The 24379-nt window shown below is 40.5% G+C and overlaps 1 protein-coding gene across 4 annotated transcripts in view; it reads right to left on the reverse strand.

Annotated features, from left to right (window-relative positions):
• Positions 1–14750: 14750 nt before the first annotated feature.
• The window catches only part of Tead1 (TEA domain transcription factor 1), a 255274-nt gene continuing 245645 nt past the window's right edge, over positions 14751–24379 (reverse strand). For all 4 annotated transcript variants that reach the window (XM_027942365.2, XM_071616382.1, XM_071616383.1 and 1 more), the window contains one exon: positions 14751–22506. In XM_027942365.2, the coding sequence (XP_027798166.1) occupies positions 22393–22506 (114 nt within the window). In that variant the 3' untranslated portion in view covers positions 14751–22392. The remainder of the gene's footprint in view (positions 22507–24379) is intronic.

Raw genomic sequence — 24379 nt, forward strand, 5'->3', positions numbered from 1 at the left:
AGTATGCCTCCACAAAAGGGAAAAAAGTAGATAATTAACACCAGCCTCCATCCCTGGCTCCTGCCTTTACCCCTTCATAAACCTTCAGAAAAGAGGGCTCCAAGCTCATGGGTGAGAAGTGCTGGCATGGCGGTTTGCTGCCCTCTGCTGTCCATGCAGAGAACTACCTGGGAGATTTTGGAGGCACTGTTGCCTGGACTCCCTGGGCACCCAGCACTCATCCAACCATGCAGAACTTGCCCAAGCCTTCCAAAAAGGGTGCCCAAGGAAAGGACAGTACCCAGAATGGCTGCATAATCCAAGATGAACAGTGAAAATGTGGGTCACCTTGTTTAAAAAGTATTAAGAAATTCAAGACATGGAACGACCCCATCTTTGAGGATGGGGTCCTTTGTACCCCATGTATTTCATGCCCTAAGGTTGGCTTTTCTTCACTTTTGCCTGCTCCTGACATTAAACTTTTAGGTCTGTGACAGTCTCCATAATCTCCTGAAGGAACTGCAATTTAGCAGGATATGTTTGGGGAGAGGAGATGGAAGTAAGACCCTCCCAGTGTGGGGAATCTGCTTCTCTTGACCTTTCTGCATTTGGATCACAAATCCAATCTATTTTACACTTCCTGTTGGAGTTGAAGGGAGCAAAAAAAAAAAAAAAAAAAAAAAAAAAAAAAATATATATATATATATATATATATATATATATATATATATTGCCTGTGATCCTTTGGAACCAGTACAGTACAGTATCAGGAGTTAGATGGAGCGTCCAACACCCCCTGTATTACAGCCTAGGCTATATTGGAGGACAGACCTTGTCAATGACCGCAGAGCCAAAATCCAAATCCCACAAGAACTCCACCCAGAAGAGAACATGGGACCGTTGCTGTCACCCACTCAGCAGGCAATTCTGTGCACATCCATGGGAGAAGAAAGGAGCAGAACAAGGAGGTTTAGAGAAAAATTCTCTCTGTGGAAACCCCAGCAGTGGGCAGGGAGTGACCTGCCCCCGGTCCTAGCGTTAGCCATAGGTTAACTAGGAAAATAGAAACCACTTCAAGTAGTTACAACCAAGGGAGTCAGATGGCAGGAACTGGTTCCATGGGTGGCGATTATGAGGACCGAGGGATAGGTCTCACTCCCCCTTCAGGATGAAGGAGCAAAAGGACAAGATGGCGTCCCCAGATCTCCAGGTCACTAGGAAGAGCTGGAACCACTGAGGGTCCTTCCAACAGGAGCTGGGGCCATGAAGGAAATGCAGCCACTGCTGTTGAGGACACCTGAAATGGAGAGAGAGGGGACAGTGCCCTGGCTCCTTCTTTTCTCCCACCCTCAGTCTCTTTCTAGAATCTTCCATTGGCCACACTCATAGGCATCTGGCATAGGAGCCTGGAGAAGAAAGCCAGTTCCCCTGCAGGACAGAGGAAGGCAAAGGTAAAGATGGGCATGTCACAGACCATCCAGGACCAGAGCACCTGCCTCGGTGGCTACAAACCCAAATGGCTGCCATTGTCCATTCATAAAGTATAAATTCCACTTTATCATGTGAACAGCCTGTCACAGGCTCAGACTGCTCTATAAGCCATACTTCCTGGTTCTACCTGCTTCTGGGCCCTTAGTCTTGCTGCTTCTTCCTGGAATACCCTTTGCCCACATCATCCCCATCTCCTCTTCCTCCTGCCCCCATGACTCCCAGTACTAAGGATTTGAACGCAGGCCTTGAGCATGCTAGGCGAACACTCCTTCACTCAGCTACGTCCCAGTCCTCTTCCCCTTGTTTCTTATCCACTCTGCAAAAATTCACTTCATGCCTTTCCTCCTTTTTCTTTCCTCGCTTTTCTTTCTTTTTTCCTTCTTCTTCTTCTTCTTCTTTTTTAAAATTTTCTTTTCCAATCTCTTTCCCTTCCCTCCCTCTTTCTTTCCTACCAATGTACAGATTGAACTCAAGGGTCTTTATGTATGTTAGTCGTTGTTATTTTCCAAATATATATATTTCTTTAAAACCAACCAAAGTAGTCCCCCGACCCCCATCAGTGATTTTGCTTACCTGAGGTTTATTACATGTGGTCAACCAGGGTTGGGAAATAGTAAATGGAAAATTTCAGAAATAAACAATTTATAACTCTTAAATTGCACACAGTTCTGAACAGTGTGATGAAATTTCACACTGTCCCACTCGGTCCCTCTGGAATGTTTTATCCAATGTATCCACACTGCCTACACTACTTGCCCTTTATCATTTGGGAACCATGTGGGTTATCAAATTGACTATGGTTATACCGCAGTGATTGTGTGCAAGCCTGATTTTACTTATTAACAGTCCCAAAGCATAAGAGTAGTAATGCAAGGGGCATAAAATATGGAAGGACAAATGAACTCTGGCACTATGTGGCAATGCTTCAGGACATAATGAAAAAAAAAAAAAAGACAGTATACATAATGATTGGGACTTCCCACAATTTCAGGCACCACTTGAACATGTTCCCTTTAAATAAAGGGAGACTAGTGTATAAAAGCATAATGTAATCACTGACCCCAACCCCACCTCACACCTAGGAAGCCTCCAATACAAATGTACTGATGAAAACCAGTTCAACTTTCTCTACCAAGCCACTAGATGTCATGTCGATTTCACAGCAGAAGTGGGAAGCCCCTGCAAGCTCAAGCGTGCAGAAAAGTAAGGACAAAGCATCTAAATACTGCATAAAATAAAGCATCTTAATATTTGCCTTTTTGTGTATGTGTTCTGGGGATTGAACCCAGGGCCTTATGTTTGTGAGACAAGCACTCTACCTACTGAGCTATATCCCCAGCCCCTTAATATTTGCCTTTCATAAACTATAATTAAACTTCCACTTACAGTAAGAACTAGATACATTTTTACTGAATTGATATAATCTTAAAATGCAATTTCCTAAAAGCACTGGGGTGTGAGCAGAGCGGCCAGGTGCTGGGGGAGTCCATGCATGAAGGATGGAATCTGCAAAATTTTGCTGTTTTAACCTGGGGACTGCCACAGTTAGTGCTGTGGAAACCATTTTTGGTCATCTTTTTGGCCCATGAAAAAGTGGAAGATTGAGTTCAGAGCAATGATAGCTGCCAAAAGGTGAAGAGCAAGCTCTGGAAGGAAAAGAGCCAGAAAAGTGATCCTCAAATTCTACCTACTCTTGTCTCTGGCTGACCCCTGAACTCTGCATGTACAGAGCAAATTCAAAGCATCTCCTCTAAAGACTAAAGAATCTCAGAAAGATTAAGGCTGCCACCTGAGAAAGTGTGTGATCACAGTTCAATCAAGGGCAGCACCTGCTGAAATAAAAAGAACACTTGTTAGGGAAAAATATCAAAATGCAGAGCCTCCACAACTTGCCATTTTTAATACATACAATCCAAAGTTACCTAATATATGAAGAATTAGAAAACTGGGAGCCATTGTCAAACAAAAGGACAATCAACAAGACCAACTCCAAGTTGAGCCACATGTTAAAATTATCAACTCAGGATTTTAAAGCGGCTATCACAACTGTTCTTGTGGTATAAATCCTACTGCTTAGATCACATTCAAGGAGTGGATTCTTTCCTCCTAAGATTAGAAGCAAGATGCCAATACCCACTTTCATAACTTCTGTTGAATTTTGTACTAAGGTTCTGTCTGGCTCAATCAGAAAAAAAGATATAAAAGGCATGCAGGCTGGAAAGAAAGAAGTAAACTGTCAAATTTGCAGATAACAAGGTCATAAAATGCTGTAAAGAAAAGTTAGTAGGGTGTAGCTCAGTGGTAGAGAGCTTGCCTAGCATACAAGGTCAATCTACAAGAGTCACTTGGATTTCTACATTCTCACAGTGAGCCATTCAGAATGGAATTTTTTAAAACCCCATTTATAGTATCCTTGAAAATAATTTTTATTTCTTGACATAAGTGGGACATGACATCAAATTAAATAGCTTCTGCCCAGCAAATAAAACAATTAAGAACATGAAGAGAGAGCCTACAGAATGGGTAAGGGTCTTTGCCAGCTCCTCCTCTGATAGGGGATTAATATTCAGAATACATAAAGAACTCAAAAAATTAACACACCCACACAAAAACAAAACCCCAAACCAAAAACAAATAACCTAATCCATAAATGGGCAAAAGAACTAAACAGATATTTTTCAAATGAGGAAATACAAATGGCCAACAAATATATGAAAAAATGTTCAACATCCTTAATAATTAGGAAAATGCAAATCAGAACTCATTGAGATTTCCTCTTACTCTAATTAGAATGGCAGTCATCAAGAATACAAATTATAATAAATGCTGGCAAGGATGTGGAGGAAAAGGTACACTCACACATTCTTTGTGGGAATGCAAATTAGTGTAACCACTTTAGAAAACTGTATAAAGATTCCTCAAAAGACTAGGAATAGAACCACCATATGAGGCTAGGCTTCGTGGTGCATGCCTGTAATCCCCGCTGCTCAGGAGACTGAGGAAGCAGGATCATAAGTTCAAAGCCAGCCTCAGCAACTTGGTGAGGCCCATGAGCAACTTAGTGAGAACTTGTCTCAAAATAAAAAATATATATTAAAAAAAAAAAAAAAACACATGTGACCCAGCTATCCCACTCTCTTTAGTTCTTTAGGTATTTATCCTAAAGAACTAAAATCAACACACTATAGCAATATAGGATACAGATACATCAGTGTTTATAGCAGCACAACTCACAACAGCCAAGTGTGGAACCAGCCCAGGTGTTTGTGAACTGATGAATGGATAGAGAAAATGTGTACATTCACACAATGGAGTTTTATTCAGCCATAAAAAAAAGAATAAAATTATGACGTTTGGTGGTAAATGGATGCAACTGGAGAAATTATGCTAAGTGAAATAAGCCAGGAAAGTCAAGGGTCAAATGTTCTCTCTCATATGCGGAAGCTAGAGAAAAGTGGGGGCAGGTGTGGATTTCACACAAATAGAGGGAAGATCAGTGGAGGAGAGGAAAGGGATTGAGGGGCAAGGGGGAGGGATGGGAACAGGGAGTATTCTTGGAATGAAATTGACAAAATTATGCTATGGGAATACACCACAGTTAATTCCACCTTTATGCATATGTATAAAGCACCAATTAAAAAAAAACAGAAATAAATAGAAGGAAAACCAGTAGAGTAGAGGAGGGAGGAGGGGAGAGAAACTGGGGACTGAAGTGGAGAAAATTATATTCCATGCATGTGTGAGTCTGTCAAAGGAAACAGACAGAACCAGCCCAAGTGTCCATCAGCAGATGACTGGGTAAACACAATGTATCACATAAACACAATGGAATGTTATTTAGTGTTAAAAAAGAAAGGAAATCCTGACACAACATGAATGAACCTAATGACATTATGCTAAGTAAAATAATCCAGTCATGAAATGCATGATGCCATTTCTGTGAAGGACCCAGAACAGAATCATAGGGACAGAAAGCAAATTGGTGGTGGCTGAATGCTATGGAGGAGGGATAGGAAATTATTGTTCCACAGGTTCAGTTTGCATTCATAACGTACAAGGCCTTCTGAAGATGGATGGCAGCCAAGGCTTCACAGTTATGTGAATGTACTAGTGACTGAATTGTATACCAAAAACAGTTAAGATGAGAAATTTTTTTACATGTGTATTTTACCACAACTTTAAAAAAAAAAAAAAAAGTCTCGGGCTGGAGATACAGCTCAGTTGTAGAGTGCTTGCCTTGTATGCATAAGGCCCTGGGTTCAATCCCCCGCACCAAAAAAAAAAAAAAAAAAAAGCAATGTTAGGCAATTAAAAGTGCCGCAGTCCGCTGCAGCAAAATAACCTGGGGGGGGGGGGGGCACACACAAACAACTTGTGAAGATTGATACAGCAGGAGTGGGAGCCATTTATTGTAGGACAGGAGGGGTATATATACATTACACACAGCTTATCTTAATTAACATAAACTAGATACAGCAGTCAACCAATAAGGAATCTCCACACTTACACTTAATGGCTCGCTGGCGTTACTTCACAAACCACTCCCTCTGCAAAATGCCAGGCGCCATCTTGACTTGTTTACAGACCCTAACATAAAAGTATTTATTTTTTAAACTGAATTTTAAAAAAATGATATTATAAAACTTCTATGGAAAGTTAAAGGACCTAAAATAGCCAAAATAATTTTAAGAAAGAAGGACAAGGCTGGAGGACTTGGACTACCTGAGTGCAAGACCTATCATCAAGAAACACTAATCAAAGGTGGGTATGGTGACGCATGCCCATAATTCCAGTGACTTGGGAAGCTGAGGCAGGGGGATCTTAGGTTTGAGGCCAGCCTCAGCAACTTAGCAAAATAAAAAAAAAATTATCTCAAAATATCTCAAAATAAAAAATTAAAAGGGCTGGGGAAATAGCTCAGTGGTAGAGTGACCCTGGGTTCAATAATCCCCAGTAGAGAAAACAAACCAACCATTAATCACAATGGTGTGTTATTGGCATAAAGAAAGACATCCATCAATGGGACAGAAGAGAAAGTTTAAAAAACACACCTACGCTTACATGATCAGTCGGTTTTCAACAAAGATACCAATTTAATGGAGAAAGGATACTTTTTTTCAGCAAATGGTGCTAGAACAATTGAAAATGAAGTGTGTGTGTGTGTTTGTGTGTGTGTGTGTGTGTGTGTGTGTGTGTTTGTATCTGGCAGCCTGGGGAGGGGACTGATTGCAAGGAAGCATGGCAGGCTTTTGTGGGGTGACAGACATGTTTTACATCTTCACTGTGGTAATGATTAAACGTCTGTGTACAATTGCCCCAATTCATAAAATTATGTACTTCAAGTGATTTTTGCTGTATTATAAATTATACTTCAACAAGACTGCATTAAAAAGTAAACAAAAAAATCACAGCCAAGAGGCTTTTCCTCATGGTTGCAAGATATTGGACTCATATTGTTGTATCCTTTCTACTCATTTCATGGTTCATCATGTCAATAAGTTATAATTTATTCATTTTTAATTCTACTGATGATGGGAATTTGCAATGTTTCTAAGTTTTCTCTTTTCCAATGGGGGTACTAACACTCTTGAACAAGTTCCTTGAGCACTATTGCATTTCTTCTAAACATACGTATAATTTTTGATGGGTTGTAAGATTATTAATGTACTTACCTTTCTTAAGTAATGCAAAATTGTTTTCTAAAGTGGTTGTACCAATTTACATGTCCACCAGCACATATGAAAGCCTCGCTGGCCCACAGCCTTACCCATAACTGATGCTGTCAGACTCTACAATTTTAAATCTGCTGGACAAATGCTGTTGAAGTTTTCCCTTGCATTTTTCTGACGTAATGGAGTTGAGGATATTTTCACAGCATACTGTCCATGAGGATTTCTTTTGTGGAGGAAGTTACTCTTCAAGACTTTTTCCATTGTTGTTTTTGTTTTGCAGCACTGGGGTCCAAGCCCAGGCCTCACATGGGCTAGGCAAGTGTTATCTCTAAGTGTTATCACTATCACTAAGCACACACAGCCCCATTCCATTTTCAATTGGGTTCTTTTATGTATTGATTTATGATGATATTTGCATATTGTTAATATGACTCTTTGTTGTCATATGTTTTACAAATATTCTTTCATTTGTAGCTGTTTTCTTATTCTCTTTATACTATCTTTAACAGAATATTTTATTTATAATTATTTTAACTTATCAAGTTTTCCCTTTTGGTTTTTCTTTGTCCTTTTTTTTTTCCTTTTGGTACTGGGGATTGAACTCCGGGACACTCGACCACTGAGCCACATCCCCAGCCCTATTTTGTATTTTATTTAGAGACAGGGTCTCACTGAGTTGCTTAGCACCTTGCTTTTGCTGAGGCAGGCTTTGAACTTGAGATTCTCACGCCTCAGCCTCCCAAGCTGTTGGGATTACAGGCATTTCACTGTGTGCAGCTTCTCTTTGTTTCTTTTAAGAACTACTTGCCTAATCAAAAGTCTTGAAAATATGCCAGGTGTTGTGGTGCATGCCTGTAATCCCAGTGACTCAGGAAACAGGGGAAGGAGGATCACAAGTTCAAAGCCAGCCTCAGCAATTTAGTGAGGGCCTAAGCAACTTAGGAAGAACCCTGTCTCAAAGTTAAAAATAAAAAGGGCTGGGGATGAGGCTTAGTGTCCCAGGTTCTCAGTGCCCCTGGGTTCAATATCTGGTACAAAAAAAAAAAAAAATCTGTTTACTTCATAATTTTTGCCTTTCTCATGTAAATTTTCAACTTACCTTGAATTAATTTATGTCATCTCCCTGTTCTGTTGGCTAATTTATCTAATCCTGCACTACTACTAAGCAGTCTTATTTAGTAGGGATATTATAAATATTGATATGTTGGCAGGGCTGGGGCCCTATAGCAACCAAGATATAATTAGGACACAGAGACCACAGAAGAAATCCAGTATGAAGATCTGCTACCTCGTACAAAGTGGTCAACTGCTAAATGGGTAAAAGAGGACCTCAAGGTGTGCAGGAGTAGCAGATTAAAAAGAAGGCAGCTCCTGCCTCTACAGTAAGGAACAGTGAGCAGTGAAGGACCTAAAGACTTAGGAGAATTCCACTCCTTCTCCATCAAAGGCTAAGATTTGTAGCTTTTCAGAGACAAGAACACGCAGCTTGACAGTAGAGCACGGGTCAGAGCTTATGTGGAGAAATGGTCCCCCATGGCCTTGGGGCGTGGGTGGAATGGAAGTCATCTGCAGAAATTGCCCACTTGGTGGGGAGACAGGTGCCGAAATGCAGTCCAAGGTGCTGTGGAAGTGGTCTGGTGGAGCCGCACAGAAGTGACCACCTGGGGGAAATGGTGACCCAGGCCACAGCAGAAACATTCCAGCAGGGCTCATGGGCAATGTTGTCCTGAATAATAATGAAGGACTGAAGCCCAGGTAAGAAATTCCCTCCGTCACTATTGCCTGACAGTGTAACCCTGGTGCTTTCTAGTGACAAAGCTTAACACGGCACCAGCTGCCAAGGAAGAAATGCTGCCAGGGTACAGCTTCAACAGAACAAAGCAGGCAAAGAAGGGTGGGCTGAGAGCAGAGAAAATGAATTGATAAATTAACTTAACTTGTTCTTATTCTTCAAGAGTTTCTTGGTTATTTTTTTGGTTCCTTGCATTCCCATCAAGTTAGGGGACATGAAGGGAAAGTATTAAAGTTTTACGTGGATTACATTCCTTTCCAGACTGAATTGGTTGGACTGACAGCGTTACACTCTAGATTCTTTCAGTTCAGGAGCATCTGTGTCTCTATTAACTTCCCTTCTCTGAAGTGTTTCCATAACACTTTTAGACTTTTCTCCGTGAAGTTTTCACACACCCTCAGATTCCCTTGATTGCTTCCTCCATTTCCTCCCTTGCTTGACATCCCACACATCTATGATCCCATGCGTGTTCAGAATTTTATGAAGCACCACATCACAGGACATGGATCTACTAAGGGGTGGACGCTATGACACAGATGGTCTTGCAATGTCCCCATTGGGTGAAGGTTGTTCAATAAGAACCCGGAGTGCGAACTTATCTGACAGGTAAACTGTCTTCTTCTTCTTTTTTTTTTCTCCCATTGATCACTCCAAGATATTCTCCCTCTTTGGAATCTTAACAGAAAGGCCCATGTGCCAAGAAACACTCAGGCTGAGTGACCTAGTACAAGCCGAGCAATCCCAATTCAAACTCCACAACCCCAAACGCTCCAAATTATGAAACTTGTGTGCTGACATGAAGCTACAAGTAGAAAATTCCACACCTAACCTCATGTAATGGGTCACGGTCAAAATTCAGGTGCACTAAAAATATATAAAATTACCTTCAGACTCCATGTATAAGGAGTATATGAAACATAAATGAGTTTCATGTTGACATTTAGGTTCCATCTCCAAACATAACTCATTATGAACATGCAAACAATCCAAAATCTGAAAAAAAAATCTGAAATACCTTGGTCCCAAATATATTTTGTTTGTTTTTTTTGTTTTGGTACTGAGGATTAAACCCAGGGGCACTTTGCCACTGAACTACATCCCCAGTCCTTTATTTATTTATTTATGTATTTACTTTTGAGACAGGGCTTGCTAAGTTACTGAGTTCATCTTGAACTTGCAATCCTCCTGCCTCAACCTTCCTAGTTGCTGGGATTAGAGCTGTGTGTCATCCTGTCCAGTAGTCCCAAACATTTTGGATAAAGTGTACTCTACCAAATGCCTCTTTTGACTTGTCATACAGCGGTGGTTAGATTTTTAATGCATCACAACACAATGGATTCCCCTTAATTTACTTCCATTTTCTTTTCATCCACACCATCCAGGACTTGCATGTCCCAGAAAAAGTATTTGCAGCTTAATCCTAGCTTCAGATGCTGCATTCTAGAAGATCTAAGGAAGCAAAGACCAGAGCTGTCTCCTTTGTTTTATGCATCAGGATACTGTATGTCAGATTGCAGGATTTTGTTCCTTTAAAGTTTCATAGTGCTAGTAAACCATCTGGGCCTAGGTTTTTCTGTGTCAAACTACTGTTTCATTTTCTTTAGTGAGTTTAAGACCACTCTTCTGTTTCTAAACATCTGTGTGAAAAAACTTTCTGAAGTTATAGTTTTCAAAGAACTCACTCTTTTTATCTGTAGTTACAAATTTATTAGCATACAGCTTATAATAGTACACTTCTATCGTCTATTATGCCTTTATGAATATCTTTGAGATCTGTAGTGATGCCTCCATTTTCATTCCAATTATTTTTTATTTTGGCTCTTTCAGTCTTTATCAGTGTTTTATAGAAATTTTAAGGAGCCAACTTTTGGCTTTGTTGATCTCTATTACGTTTGTTTCCTGCCTTATTCGTTTACTCTTATCATTATTAGTTCTTCCCTTCTTTTTGGTGTTTATTGATTTTGCTAATTAAAAGCCCATCCCATTTTTTATCTCTTCTTTTCTCCTATTCATTTCTCTAAGCATGTCAGTCTATCTGCCCTCTCAATATGCCTCCTTAACTAATGCTTTAGCTACATTCCACATATCCCCACATAGCATTTCCTTAACAAAGTTTAAGGAGTTTTAATTGCCAAGACTTCTTTTTCTTATGGATTCAACATATTTATTAATCCTGAATTATATGGAATTTTTATAAAGATCCTTTTTGTAGTGCTTTCTACCTTAGTTGAATAGTGGCCAGAGATATTGTATTATTGGCACTCCTTTGAAATACATTTAGACTTGCTTAATTTGGAAGTATGTGGTTTTCATATTGGTCCACATGTGATGGAAAAAAACATGAATTTGGTAATTTGGGGATATGGTGTACATACACAGCACACACATGCCAATGTATACACTACTTCAAATTTTCTACATGTTTCTTGGTATTTGCTCATTTCATTAATTACTGACAGAGATGTCTCATTTTGATTTTTGGCATTTTTGTCTCTTAATTTTGTCTCAGGCCTTTTAAGGAAGTCCAAGGTGATGTTCCCTTCGCTGAGCCGCAGAATGGAGTAGTGAGTGAGCACCAGCATGGCTGATTCAGTGGTAGCTTGCAGGCCAGGGTGGACAGTAGGAAATACTAATATGGAATTGGTTTCCCTTGTGTAAATGGAGACAACTCCATTCTGGAACAATAGAGGTCAGGTGGAAAACTTCCTGTTGGAGGTAAAGTAGTAATTACAACGGGCAGCAAAGAGGTCAGCCCTACAGGTGTGTGGAAATGGTCAGGAAGGCAGGGAGAGGACAGATGGGCAGCAGGAGAGGTGTCTGGGGCTTGACTGTGTTAATAATCAAATATCAAGATTGGGTGAGCAGATGTCAACTGCTGTAATGAAAAAAATCAACATTCCTCCAGACTTGTCCCCAGAGCCACACTCTGTTGACCAAAAGGAAGGCCTGAGGACTCGAGGAAGGGGGGCACCGTCCTAAAGACATCTATAGCCATTTACCAGATGGAAGACATTTACCACCTAGAGAAGGGAAACATGACCATCTTTCTGGGACTACTGGATATAGGACCTCACTTTTTGGTTTAAGATGGGGATTGGCAAGTGTTATTATTTATTTGGTCAAAGGTCAGAAACAACTGTTTTACATTTTCTAGGCCATAGGTTCTTTTACAACTAATCAACTTTGTTATTGTAGTGTGAAAGCACCCACAGACAGGAACAAATAGTAATGGCTATTTTCCAATAAAACTTAATTTACAAAAACAGACAGCCAGATTTGGCCCAGGATTTCCTGACCTCTGGTTTTGGACATAACCAATTTTTTTCATAAAAATCTCATGCATGTTTGAAAATATGTACAGTCTCCAATTGTGGGGCTTATTACTTTGTATTTTGCATATTAGAACAACACATTTAATTATGCTCTTTAAGTCCTGTATATTATACATTTTTGTGGGATTTGCTTTATTTGTAACTTGTTTTTTTTAAACCTCCTAATATGGACATGATTTTGTCCAATTTTGCTTTGTGATATTTGAAGCTATGTTATTAGGTGCATACAAGTTAAACATCTTTATTCTTCCTGGCTAATCAAAATGTGTATCATCTTGAAATAAATCTTATTAACTTTGCACGAATTTTTGTCTTGAGCTAAACTTGAGATCAATATTGCTACATCAGCTTTCTTTTGGTGTTTTGTTTGCTGACGTCTATTTTTCATTCTTTATTTTCAATTTTTCTTTGCCTTTATATTTTGATTGGTTCCTTATCAATAGCACAGAGCACAAATCCTAAGTCTCAGCTTCCTGGAAGCCAAAGCAAATGGGAGAATGTTTACTGAAAAGATGCAGTTAGGTTGTCTGCAACATATTTTCTAATTGTGACAACCTACATTATCTGTCAAATGGGGCATTCCAAAGAACAAGGGTGTCTCTGAAAGCAGTTTTACTAACCCTACAGCTTCTTAAGCTCACACAACACTGTATTCTCATTGGAATTCTATCAGTTACTCACACTGATTATTTGACAATAGCTAATTTGTCTTTCAGTAAGTACTAGCTATGCTTATTAGCAACTGGAAGCAGCGTGGCAAGAAATGGTCAGGGTTTCCAGCATATCTCGTTCCCTGGTCTGATCTGAAGCTCTCTGTCCCCTTGCTCAGCCATGTTGGTTCACTCGCTGTCACTGCTGAACTCAAGGTGATTGGAACCCGAGGCTCTAACAAAGTATGCCTTTGATGTATTAAAGGGCCTTGTTTTAGAGGAGGTGGAAAGGTGCCACTTAAGAAGTAGCAGAGCCGCATCACCAGCGAGGCTCTTCTGTCTCTAGATCCTTGCAACTGAAATATTTAAGACCTTAACATTAGGGGCTGGGGAAATAGCTCAGTTTGTAGAGTGCTTGCCTTGCATATACACAAGGCCCTGGGTTCAATCCTTAGCACCACAAAAACAAAAACAAAAAAACAACAAAAAAACACCTTAACAAAATCTTATATCCTTATAGGAAAACTGGAAAGGGTTCCTTTCTCCTAGAGTCTATGGGTTGGGAGGTGCCTGGTATATAACAGGCCCTCAACAAAATGCTCTGTTCCCCTCCCCCTAGCCCCAGCAACCCACTGGACAAGAGCATTCCTCACCAACAGCAGCCCTCTGCAGAGACATTTTTTTTTTTGCAAACGAGAGGGAGTATTATTTCTTCCCTGTGCACTCCTCCGGTGCTTCTTGGAATTTCAGGCAGGCTGTTATTTCAAGGAAACAGGGAGAAACAAGACCCTCTGAGGTCTGGTTCACAAATGGAAGGAATCCCAGGTACACTTGGTCTCACGGTCAGAGAAGTTCAAGGTCATGATGATTCAATAAAATTCTTTTCCCCCAAGCTACATTTATCCCTTAGGCTTAACCAAAAGGCAGAAGCCCAGGCTAAAGGGTCAGGATGACCTTATTTAGGGCTCCACCCTTTACTAGCTATGACTTTAGATGAACTAGTATTTCTGAATCGTGGTTTGCAGGGCAACAATGCCATTGGGTCTCTGATGAGAATTAAAGGACACAATGTATGGGCATTGTACCAACACAACTGGCACAGTGCTCAGGCAAACACTAAGTGAAGCTGCTGTTATGCATGTGTATGCTTTACCCGTGAGGCACAAACCCAGGGGTGATCTGAGGCCAGGCAGGGGCTTACAGCTCAACATTTTTCAATCAGCCGCAGGTGAGATCTTGCTGCACCCATCTCAGCTCCCCACACATGCTTAACTGCTAGTTCCTGGTGTGTGCCCAGCAAGTTGAATTAACAAGAAATGCCCAATGTTTCAGCTAGTGTGTTTTTTTTTTTTCCTTTGTACCCTGCTGTGGCCCATGGGATCTGGCTTCTCAGTTTGTGCCTGGCATCCACAGACAAGTTGTTCTGCAAAATTTCTGTCAATTGTGCATGTGTGGCGGGGGACTGGGGTTTGGTTGGTACTGAACATGTGCTAAGTAAGCACCCTACCACTGAGCTATATCCCCAACACAGTTTTTGTCAATTTTAATGAAGCACTAAAAAGAGACAGACAGGCAAACAGATGGACTGACTTGTGACTGTTTTTAAGAAACTTTGTTAGATATGATAATGTCAAATAGATCAAGGCTTCAACCTCCTTTTCTGTTTTATTTATTTGAGGGTGGGACAGAGATAGGGGGAATTAAACCCAGGGGCACTTTACCCCTGAGCTACATCTCCAGTCCTTTTTAATTTTTGAGACCAGGTCTCGCTAAGTTGCTGAGGCTGGCCTTGAACTTGTGATCCTCCTGCTTCAACCTCCCAAGTTGCTGGTATTACAAGCGTGCACACCACTGAGCCTGGTTACTTTGCTCTCTCTTTCATATAATTCCCCACAACACACAGCGCACATTTCATTCTCAACAACACACACTTCTGCAGATAAGAAAGGTGACCCACACTTTCATTTTCTTTATTTTTCATTGATACCGTATGAATACAAAGTTTCTAGAAAGCTACAAAATGTCTACCACTTTATCAAGAAGGCATCAAAATGTGTCACTTTGCAAAGACATGAAAACACCTGCAGGAACTGACACAAAAATAGCATTTTTAGAGTGATGAAATAATTGCACTTGACTGTCATGGATATTAAAGTTATCACACATATGTACCGCGAAAGCTAGAATACATTTTTTTTTTTTACAAAGCACTTTATAAAAAAATTCTCTGCACACAACCCTATAATTTTCATATAACTATCATACTAAAGATAAATTCACTTTAAAGCCAACACTTAGAACATTTTTAAACAAAAAGGTACCAGTACCTAAACACAAACGTTAACGAATACAAGAATACTGTACTGCCCAGAGGCTTAACCAAATGCCTTTTGAAAATTTCTGCAAATAGGTTGAGAAAATGTGTGTGAATTTGCCGCCCCCACCCCCAACCTCTCCAATCTACCCAAGAGGAACCCAGTTACCCAGAGGCAGGTTCCCCAGCCCAGTCCCAACAGCAGTACAATATCAAAGGAACCACTGACCAGATGAAACGCTTACATCACAAGCCCATCCTACACACGAGACACGAAGACACAGACTGTGAGAATCCATTAAGTCGTTTAGAATGTGAACAAACACACGTGGCAAAAACCAATTTACATAAAATTTGAGCATATTAAAGAAGTAAAGGCTATTCAGGTTTCTTTTTTAAATGTTACAAAAAAATTTTTTTTTGTCATTTTTCAGGCACGTACTGTTTTTACTTTTTTTTTTTTCCTTGTTTGCAGTCATGAAGCCTATTGAAAAAGGCCTACAGAAGTAAATATTTCAAGGAGGTAACAGGGAGATGTACATCTTTTTTGAAAGAAGTGCAGTTAATATCTAATTTACACAGTGAAACTAATCACAGAAAACAATGCCAAAAAAAAAAGGAAAAAGAAACCCAATTGGATTGGTTTCCAATTAATTGACATCTGTATTCTGTCCACCTCTCTTAGAGAAAGGGGAAGCAGAATCAATCTCCTTGTGGAAGGCAGACAGAGTCAACCCGAGAGAAGTGGAATCTAACGGAATCTACCCTATCTGATGATGAAGAGAGGGAGTGGAAATGCTGTCTCTAAACTGGAAAGGATGCAGCGTGACTTGATACAAATTCACAGAGTAAACAGTTACAGCTTAGGAAGTGGGGCAATAAATACAAATATTTCATCTTACTTAATGGTGCATGACTTCAGTGAAACTACCCTCTGCAATGTAGTCAACTTTTAAACATAAAACCTTCAATCTGAATGACAAAAGCCAAGAGTTTAGGAGAAAACTATTCTCAAAGGAAACACAGTAACAGCTGAAAAGCGAAGCAGGAAAACACACATTTGACTAATTCCTTCCAAGTTGTCCTATAGTCCTGACAGGGAGGAGCAGAGAATTTGAGTAGCTGACTGTAACTTGTATAAATTTCCTTTTCATTTGCTAGTGTTTTGTTTTTTTTTTTTTTTAAACACAGAAATTTTATAAATATATACTAACAACTTGGGGTGGATTGAAGGATAAAAACCACTCCTGAAACATCAGTTCAGAGAGGCTCTTCTTAAAGACACCAGGTAGAGACAGATGGAACATATGTATTAAGAGGCTTTCAAAGTTGTCTGTTATTTTTACATCTATATTAGCAAAGAAAAAAACTGATTTTTTTTTTCCTGGCTTCTTTTTGGCTGGTGTTTTGTTTTTCCTTTTCCTTTTTTTTTTTTTTTTAACCTCACCTCTATCAGTTTTCCCATGTTACACAAGGTTTTGATATAAGCCGAAACAGACTTTTAAGGAGTTGCCCCCTTTGAGGGCTGGAACATTCTTTGAAAATGCCAAATTGTGAATGGTGCTCTTTGGAAGTTTCTCATAGCACATCCATACACAACACTCAGAGGCAACACTTTTGCCCTAAGAAGAACACTTCAATTGTAATGACCCTAACACATTTTTGTTCTGCACTGTCATCTCAGTTTGAGGCTTCCAACTTTCGAAATGGTGTCATTGTGTAAACCAGATAAGTGCGCACTGTCATTTGAATGGAAAGGAGTCTCCACGGAGACTGAACACGAACACACGGAGAAGGCAAAAGCTGTAATATCTGTCCACCGGCCAAGATTCTGTTGTTTGTGCGGAAATTCCTTCATCTGGACGCAGGGCTGGGTGACGGGCGGAAACGGCACGCTGGGCCATCGGCACACACAAACACAACAGTTTCTGGGTCGCTCCTGCAGCGGTGTGCTATGGCGGGTGGTGGTGGGGCCCCCACTGGCAGGCAGGTGGCGACCACGTGGTGCTCTTGTGAACAGAGGCCTGTGGTTGGTTACTCATCCCGGTAAACCAAAGGCATTACGGTGATCTCAAAATATTTTTGGTCTCTCTACAAATTATCGTTATTATGGCAGCCCTTTTCTAAGCTGGAAATCTCAAACCAAAGGCACTTTCATGCTGGAGTGCAGAAGATTCACAAATAGCTAAGTATTTGGTCATGAATTTAAAAGGCAACAATAAAAGTACAATTTGCTTTTCATAGTAAACTACAAAGTTGCAACCTTCTGTTTTGGTATATACATTTGAGAGCAGTGGTCAAAGAACCGACTTGGATTCCGGTTTCAGATTTCAGGCCAAGTCGTCAGTTTCCTACCCAACTGAAGAAAAATGGTGGGCTTCAAAAACAAAACGAAAACAATTTTTGCTTGTCCTGTTTCAAATACTGGGCCAATTGGTAAGTGGACAGGGAGTCTAGGCGTGAGAAAAGGCTGGCGGTACGACTAAGGTATTGCTAAGGCACTGCTTACTGGAACGCTTTGGCAGCTCTGAATTGAAAACTTCCTAAAAAAGTAACAGTAGTAAGAGAAATGCTTCCAGCTTACAAAAGGGCTCACGGTTCCGAGGCAGCCTTTTGCACTACAGACCCGACACGCAACGTCTCCAAGATTTAAGGCTTTTCAGAAATGACACGTGCAGGGATTTGCCACAGAAACATCAACATAGAGAAATCAGCAATGCAGATGTCCCCCTAATGTCACAGGTGTGAACACCAACAAACAATCAGCTCTACTCTTCGTTGGGACAGGTGTAGTGTACCAGAGCATATACAAAATTATACAAATGATATGTACCTGGTTTGTAAAATTGACTGTCGTGTGATTTAAATAATTGACGGTTGTACAAAAACAATGGCTAAAGCCACCACAGTATTGAAATCTAATGAAGACTTGGGTTTAAAAGTCACCTGGGGACTTTCAAACACCAAGTGTTCAGAATAGGGGACTGTTTTTTTATTTGGCTGGTCTGAGGGCAGGACTTTGCTGCTGGGATGCTTAGGAAATAAAAATTTGACTGAGAGCCTGTGGCAGGTGCATTGTCCTCAAAGGAGGCGAAAAGGCTCATCAGCTTTCCTACCTGTGCTGGTTGCTCAGACAGCCGCGGTCAGGCGCAGCACTACCCCAGGAGAAGCAGCACGGGTAACATGGTGCATCTGCACAGGGGATTCTGACTCTCCCCTCTCTTCTGAACCAACCCTGTCCAAATATTCTTAGGGATTATGTAAGCATAGAGCACCAAAGAAGAATGGCCTCGCGTGGAAGAGGCCAAGGATTAAAGAGGCAAGCGCCCTAGAAGTCCTCAGCCTTACTTGGTCACGAGACAGCTGGGTGACTTTAGTCAAGTCATCTCATCTCTCCTCTGGCCTCAACCTCTTCATTCAAAAAATGCAGGGAAGTAGTATGTTGTGCTCTCTCTTAGCTCAAGAAAGAAAAACTCTGCAAGTCCCCTTCTGGAATGGATTCTTCTCCAATCCATCCCCAAAGATGAAAAAAAAAAAAAAAAAATGTTTGAGAGGTTTCAATAAGTTCTACAAACAGCACTGACTATAAGGCAGAAAGTAGAAGCAGCCGGAGGAAATAAACCAGAAGGATTAAAGGTTTGATGAGGAGACCCAAGAACTTATGAGAAATAACAAAAACTGCTGGGATTTTTTTTTTTTTTTTTTCAAAGCCTCTGGTAACTAAGGGCTGAAGGTCAAATCAGAGAAGTTTTAGAGCAGGAGGAAACATGGACATAATGTCACTTGATCAACATATTCCCACCTGCCTCTTGAAGATCTGATAAAGGCTCCCGGGAGAGAAGATCCTACAGGTGAAATGCAAGGAGAAACCATTACCAATATAGAGATGTGGCCTGTAAGATGCAGGACAGTTGTTCTTGATGAGGGATGACTGTGTACCCTAGGGGACACTGGCAATGTCTAGGGGACACTGACTTGTGACAACTGTGCAAAGTGGTGCTACTAAGTAGAGGCCAGATCACTAGTAAACCTCTGATAATGCCCAGGACAGCCCCACACAACAAAGAATGATCTGGTCCAAGATGTCCACAGCATCAAGGCTGAGCTCAGGTAGCCTGGACATGCCAGAGATTCTGGCCAGGGACATGTCTTGAAGTGACTCTGGTTTTAGCATAGGCATCTAAGGATGGTAGAAATGAATGCCAACAGAACAGAGCCCTGTACTTCAGCTCCTCCCTAGGCAAAGTTGGCCTCTGAGCTCCGAAGTGAAAGCACACTGCGTCTCAGGCAAACCTGGTTCTGGAGGTCACCAGGGGAGAGCACCTGGGAGAGAGGTGAGGACTGACTTTGCAAAGGCTTCATTATGGTTTAGGAAACTTAAAACACAGACAGAAGGAAGAACCATATAGGAAGCATCAGAGACTTGGATTAGGTATAACGATACAAGTTTCACCCAAAGGGTTAATTTGGTAGAGACTAAGCAAGCAAGCCCAAGGGTTTGGAGTAACTGGACCAGTAGTTAAGACAAGGAAAATATCTGTCCTGATGAAAGCTTTAGTGGAAAATTTAAAAAAATCTTATAGCTGTTTTAAATGCAAATTTAAATCAAGAGTCATTCTCAAGGTTATTTAGGTAAACCCCCCAAATTAAACTCCAAGGACATTCAGAGAAAGATGTGGGAACCCAGGCAGAAGAGGACCTAGCCTGACCCTGTGAAGACACCTGGCCAGCTGTGGCCTTCTCTGCAGCTAGTAGCGCTCATCCTGTAGCTGGTCTTCTTGGGTTCTAGAATTTTTGTGCTTTGAAAGTGAATCCCAAGAGTCCCTCTGGTAGCACACTAGAAGTGCACTTTCATGTGGGAAAAAAAACCCAGACATCTCTGCCCCTGAAGTTCTGGGCTGGCCTGGCTCTAAAACCACATGAGGTAATTTGCACCTACTCATATAGTCCTTGTTCTGGGGGTGGGGGGGTGTATGTGTATGGGGAGTTCCCTTGAGGAAAAATGCAAGAAATGGGAGCCAAAGTAACTTTCCTAAGAGGGGTGCCCGACAGAAGCCATTATGAATATTATGACCATGAAAGATGCGTAAGTGCTTGGGCTGAAGACCGGACAGAAGAGCAGAAAACTAGGGCAATTCCTCAGAGGCTGGCTTGGAACCAGGGAACAAAGGCAGGCCTTACTATGGAGGGAAGATGAGCACCACCCTACTGGTTTATGCAAGGATGTGCATTCCAAGTGGGAAAGTTTTGCATGTTCTCTGGTCTTCCCAGTGACCAGTGATGTGTTTGAGAGACATCAGGGTTAGTCTAGTGTTTTCCTTTCATCATAAGCCAAGGCAAACCCTTATACTCATGACCACAAGATATGAGACAATGTACAAGCACAGTCCGAGCATATGGCAGGGTAAGGAAGTGGGTGTGTCAGATGTGGTAAACTTGGATGTGGTAAACTATGTTCTAGTATTGGTGATGTTTTGCACCTTACAAAACTTATTTTATGTTCTACTGTGTTCACATATTCCTGATGGTTATAAGATCATCATTTTCCTCTAGAAAGTCGAGAGGTAGCCCCTTTTCTCTCCCCAGTGAAGCACTTATGAAAATAATCCAAGACACGCGGCCACAAGGAACCAACTCTGCCTGGGAAATGCTTTGGAATATGTGAATTGGAAAGTTGAATCTCTCCCAAAGAGAGAACCTCCTGAAGGAGCCTGTTTGAAAAGGAGAGAGAGAGAGAGAGAGAGAGAGAGAGAGAGAGAACACAAACATTAGGCCTCTTAAACCTAGGTCTTACAAGGGCCATTGCATCTTACTGAGAGATGTCTAGAAAATGAATATCCTTAGAGAGAACGTATCTAAGTATAGATGCAGACTGAGATACACATAGGTATCAGCACCTAGCAAACTGAGCAACACTAAACAGATGTTACAAATGTTGAATAACCATGTCTGTATATGTGTACATATGCGATGGCATTCATACACATATAGTCACATCAGGTTCCTACGCATATTGGGTCACCAGAAATAAAGAATTTATCCACAGGCTGGTAGGGATGCTTACAATTTTCTGGGGAGCAAAGTTGCTAAACCTGATGAGCCTTTTACTTGTTTGGTTGTTGAAATTTTCTCCCAGCCACAGGATTCTCTATACTTTGCAGCTCACAGTGCAGTATTCATGCCAATTTTAAAATTTTGCTATTAAATTTCAATGGTTCAGATGTTTACTCTTAATAAAAAATTTGGTTGTCCATATAAAATATAACTGCACACACAAGACTATAAACATTGTAAGTTTAGATTTTTCAGTATTTATCTACTTATTGCAAAAAGAGCCATCTTTTCTTTTTTCATTAAATAATCAACCATCACATTAGTACAATACAATTTTACATTTTTAAATATACTATATATGTTAAGGATAAGGGGTGAAGTTTTCTTCCTCTGTAATACCTGTTCAAGAGTTTAATGGATTAGAAGATTAGTTTTAACCTTGAGGAAAGAAGTACAAATTTGTCTCATTAGGATATTTCTACCAAGCATTTCTTAAGGCTATAGTTTAACATTTGGTTTCAAAAAGAAAGAAAGGTTTCATTTAAAAAATAATTTAGTGAATTACATTCTTTTTATAACTTCCACCCTAATTAGTTACAAAGATAAGTCTAAAGATTCTTAGTTTTGTGTACTAATTTACATTTATATTTAAAGATTAATTTTACTTGTATCTTAAAACAAGAATTTCATGTTGAAAAAAAAAAAAAAAAAGAGAACTAAATACATTTGTGTAAAGGCAGTAAATGTCCCATGGGCAATGCTCTGTCTTAATATTTTCTACCACAATAAGAAACAGGTCTCTGTAGAGAGAGACCTGGGTTGTTTAGGTTTTCCTTTCCCGAGGAATTATGGGCTGCAGATCTGAAGAACACATAGAAACAACTCGATTTCTCTTTACAACTGTACCAGAACTTCACAGCTACAATGATAGTATGAACACATGAAAAAATGACTTCACTCAAACAGGATTTAGAAAAGTTGGGGTGACCTCGGGGCCAGGACACCACCCACGTGGTGAGGTTTACAGTCAGTCGTTCAATAATGGAGAGTGTGTGTGTGCACATAGGTGTGTGTATATACAGATATCTATATATATAAATAATCATGTTCAGTCCTTTACAAGCCTGTAAATATGGTGTTGTGCTCCATGTTCACTATTTGAAACTTCAAATACACAGGCCATGCAGAGGAGAGTTTCTTGTGTATCCCTGTTTGTTACCACCTGTTTAAAAAAGAAAAGAAAAGGTACATATATATGGCACCTCATGGAGGAAGGCACACTCCCGCTGTGTCCCAGGACCATGACTGAATTAGAGAAGAGCAGTCTTAAGTCAGATCAGTGGGTTAGGAATCCAGTCGGCCTCCCTCTGCACCATCTAACACATATCTCGAGAACTTGAATCCCGTCCAAGCAGGATGCCATAAGCAAGAAAGACCTTATAGATGGTCTCTCATCTATTTTCTAAGCTCAAGAAGAGAGCAAAAGAATCAGTATGGTTTATGTGTTTGGGTATTTTCTGAAGCCTGATTTCTAAAATAATTAGGGGAATTTTCTATAATTCTGTCCCACTGTATAACTATTTATCCTAAGCAATTGTGTCCTACTTTATTATTTTTATTGTGTACACACACACACACGCAGCTATTCCCCCCCAACCCCCTCCCCGTAAGGGGATCAAACCCAGGGTCTCATGCATACTAGCAGGTGCTCTACCACTGAGCTTCATCCTCAGCCCTATTTTAATTATATTTTTAAGTGTCAAATAATAGGTGATGTCATGGTACATGTATACATTGATTAACTGACTAATTAACATATTCATCACCTCACATACTTCTTTGTGATGAAAACATTTAAAATGTATTCTTTCTCCTACCTTATTCTTAAATTCATGCTACATTTTGTTTCACAATAGCCAGTGACAGGCAGGAGCTCTGTGGGTGCCTTGCTCATCACTGTATTCACCAGCAGAGCCTAGACTCAGCAAAATATTTGCCATATAAAGGACAAGGTACAGGTGGAATCATGTCCAGTGACAATCTTTCCGTGGGCACAGGCTTTACCTTTCAACATGTATGCTGAAGCTCCATCTATTACTTCTTCAGTTATGGCTCTTGAAGCCATTTCCTTCCTCACCCCATGGCCACAGCTTCTGGCCCAAGTCATTGCTACCTTCTCTCCTCACTCAGTTGCAGTCCCCACACCATCCTCAGAGGAAGTTTCTACATGCAAATCCAACTATACTTCCCTACTCAAGCCACTTCAATTACTTTCCTGTTACTTTCTTTCTTTCTTTTTTTAATATTGTTTTAGTTGTAGATGGATACAATATCTTTATTTTTATGTGGTGCTGAAGATTGAACCCAGGGCCTCATGCATATGAGGCAAGTGCTCTACCACTGAGCTACAGCCTCAGCCCTCTCCTATTACTTTGGTATTTGAAAACATTCTAGATTCAAGAGCCTGTCTGGCCCATCCTAGACCTATTTTCCTCCTATGTGCCAGGCTGCTTCCTGTATTTGCTTCTTAGAGGCATTCAAATTAATATGCCCTGATTAAAGTCTCATAATGCTTCTGATTTTTCCTAAAGAATTGTGTGATTTTTTTTTCTTTAAATATCCATCTCATTCAGTGGATTATAAATTCCTGAAGATCAGGGACCATGTTTCCCAGTAACTAGCTCAGTGCACAACACACATGGTCATTTAATAAATATTTGCTGAATGAATGGAAATTTACACAGTAGCCAACACATACTGATTGCCTTCTCTACATCTACTCAAGCATTAAATGCTTTCTATAGATTGTTGCATATGACATTCCAACAACTCTATGAGTGAGTGGTATTACTATTCCCCTTGGAGAAGGAGCTGAGGGGTTAATCTACTCAAGGTTCAACTTGTTCAAGGTGGCCTATTCAATTCCTTTTCCCTCAGGAAGGCTTCTCCATCCTCTTGAACCAGGTCAGCTCAACTTCTGAATCAACTTGATGCAATCAGATAACCCATTCCATCAGCCAGCATGGTTGGGAATTGGCCTTGATGACACAAGGATTGTATCTAAAATACCCAGTAAAGTCCCTCCAACTTTGTCC

Source organism: Marmota flaviventris, chromosome 9, assembly GCF_047511675.1.
Source record: "Marmota flaviventris isolate mMarFla1 chromosome 9, mMarFla1.hap1, whole genome shotgun sequence".
NCBI classification, from domain to species: domain Eukaryota; kingdom Metazoa; phylum Chordata; class Mammalia; order Rodentia; family Sciuridae; genus Marmota; species Marmota flaviventris.